General features: G+C 51.0%; 1 protein-coding gene across 1 annotated transcript; it reads right to left on the minus strand.

Annotated features, from left to right (window-relative positions):
* Positions 1 to 10: 10 nt before the first annotated feature.
* Positions 11 to 649, minus strand: LOC107735153 (tankyrase-1-like; the record flags this gene model as incomplete). The annotated part of the gene is made up of 2 exons (XM_016546933.1): positions 482 to 649; positions 11 to 248 (listed from the first exon to the last, which is right to left on the minus strand). Coding segments are annotated over exons 1-2 (280 nt in total), but the record flags the coding sequence as incomplete, so codon positions are not given.
* Positions 650 to 655: the final 6 nt, after the last annotated feature.

A 655-nucleotide genomic window follows, 5' to 3' on the forward strand; every position in this document is an offset into this window, starting at 1 on the left:
TGTTTCTCACCATCTCCTTCCTTGCGCTCAGTTCCGGAGGCCCCATCAGCGGGTCCTGTAGCCCCTCCACTGGCCCCGTCGCTGAGGGGCCCGGCCAGGTTATCGATGCTGGAGGCAGCGGAGAGGCATGAGGGTGTGGAGGCAGGTGATATGAGAGCAGCGCTGAGCACGGTGGCCTGCGGTTTGAAACAGCTGGGCAGGGCATCAGGGGGCATGGCGTCCATCAGCAGCGCACGGATATCATCAGCCTGACAGACACAGAGAGCAGATGAATAGCAATGAATTTCATACTACAGTCACCATAAAATCTAATTTGATTTTCAAGAAAAAATATTTAGATTTTTTTTTTTTTAAAGGTTCAATAAAAAGTTTTCCAGTTTTTTGACTATTATTTCATATGTCAGGCTTTACAGGGTTCAACTGAAGTCAACTTGTATCTTCTCTCAACTACAGTATTATCAGCTACTGTAGTGGTGTTTACCGTGGCCAGGTCCAGAGCTGTCTGTCCCTCCTGGTTCTTCATGGTGGGGTCAGCGCCGTGCGCCAGCAGCAGTGCACACAGCTGTGTGCGGCCCTTCTGCGCAGCTTCATGCAGCGGTGTGAAAGCCCACTTATCTGTCGCGTTCACGCACGTGTTAAACTTGATCAGGAGGGC

Source organism: Sinocyclocheilus rhinocerous, unplaced genomic scaffold (assembly GCF_001515625.1).
Source record: "Sinocyclocheilus rhinocerous isolate Xijiao unplaced genomic scaffold, SAMN03320098_v1.1 C35832726, whole genome shotgun sequence".
Taxonomy (NCBI): Eukaryota; Metazoa; Chordata; class Actinopteri; order Cypriniformes; family Cyprinidae; genus Sinocyclocheilus; species Sinocyclocheilus rhinocerous.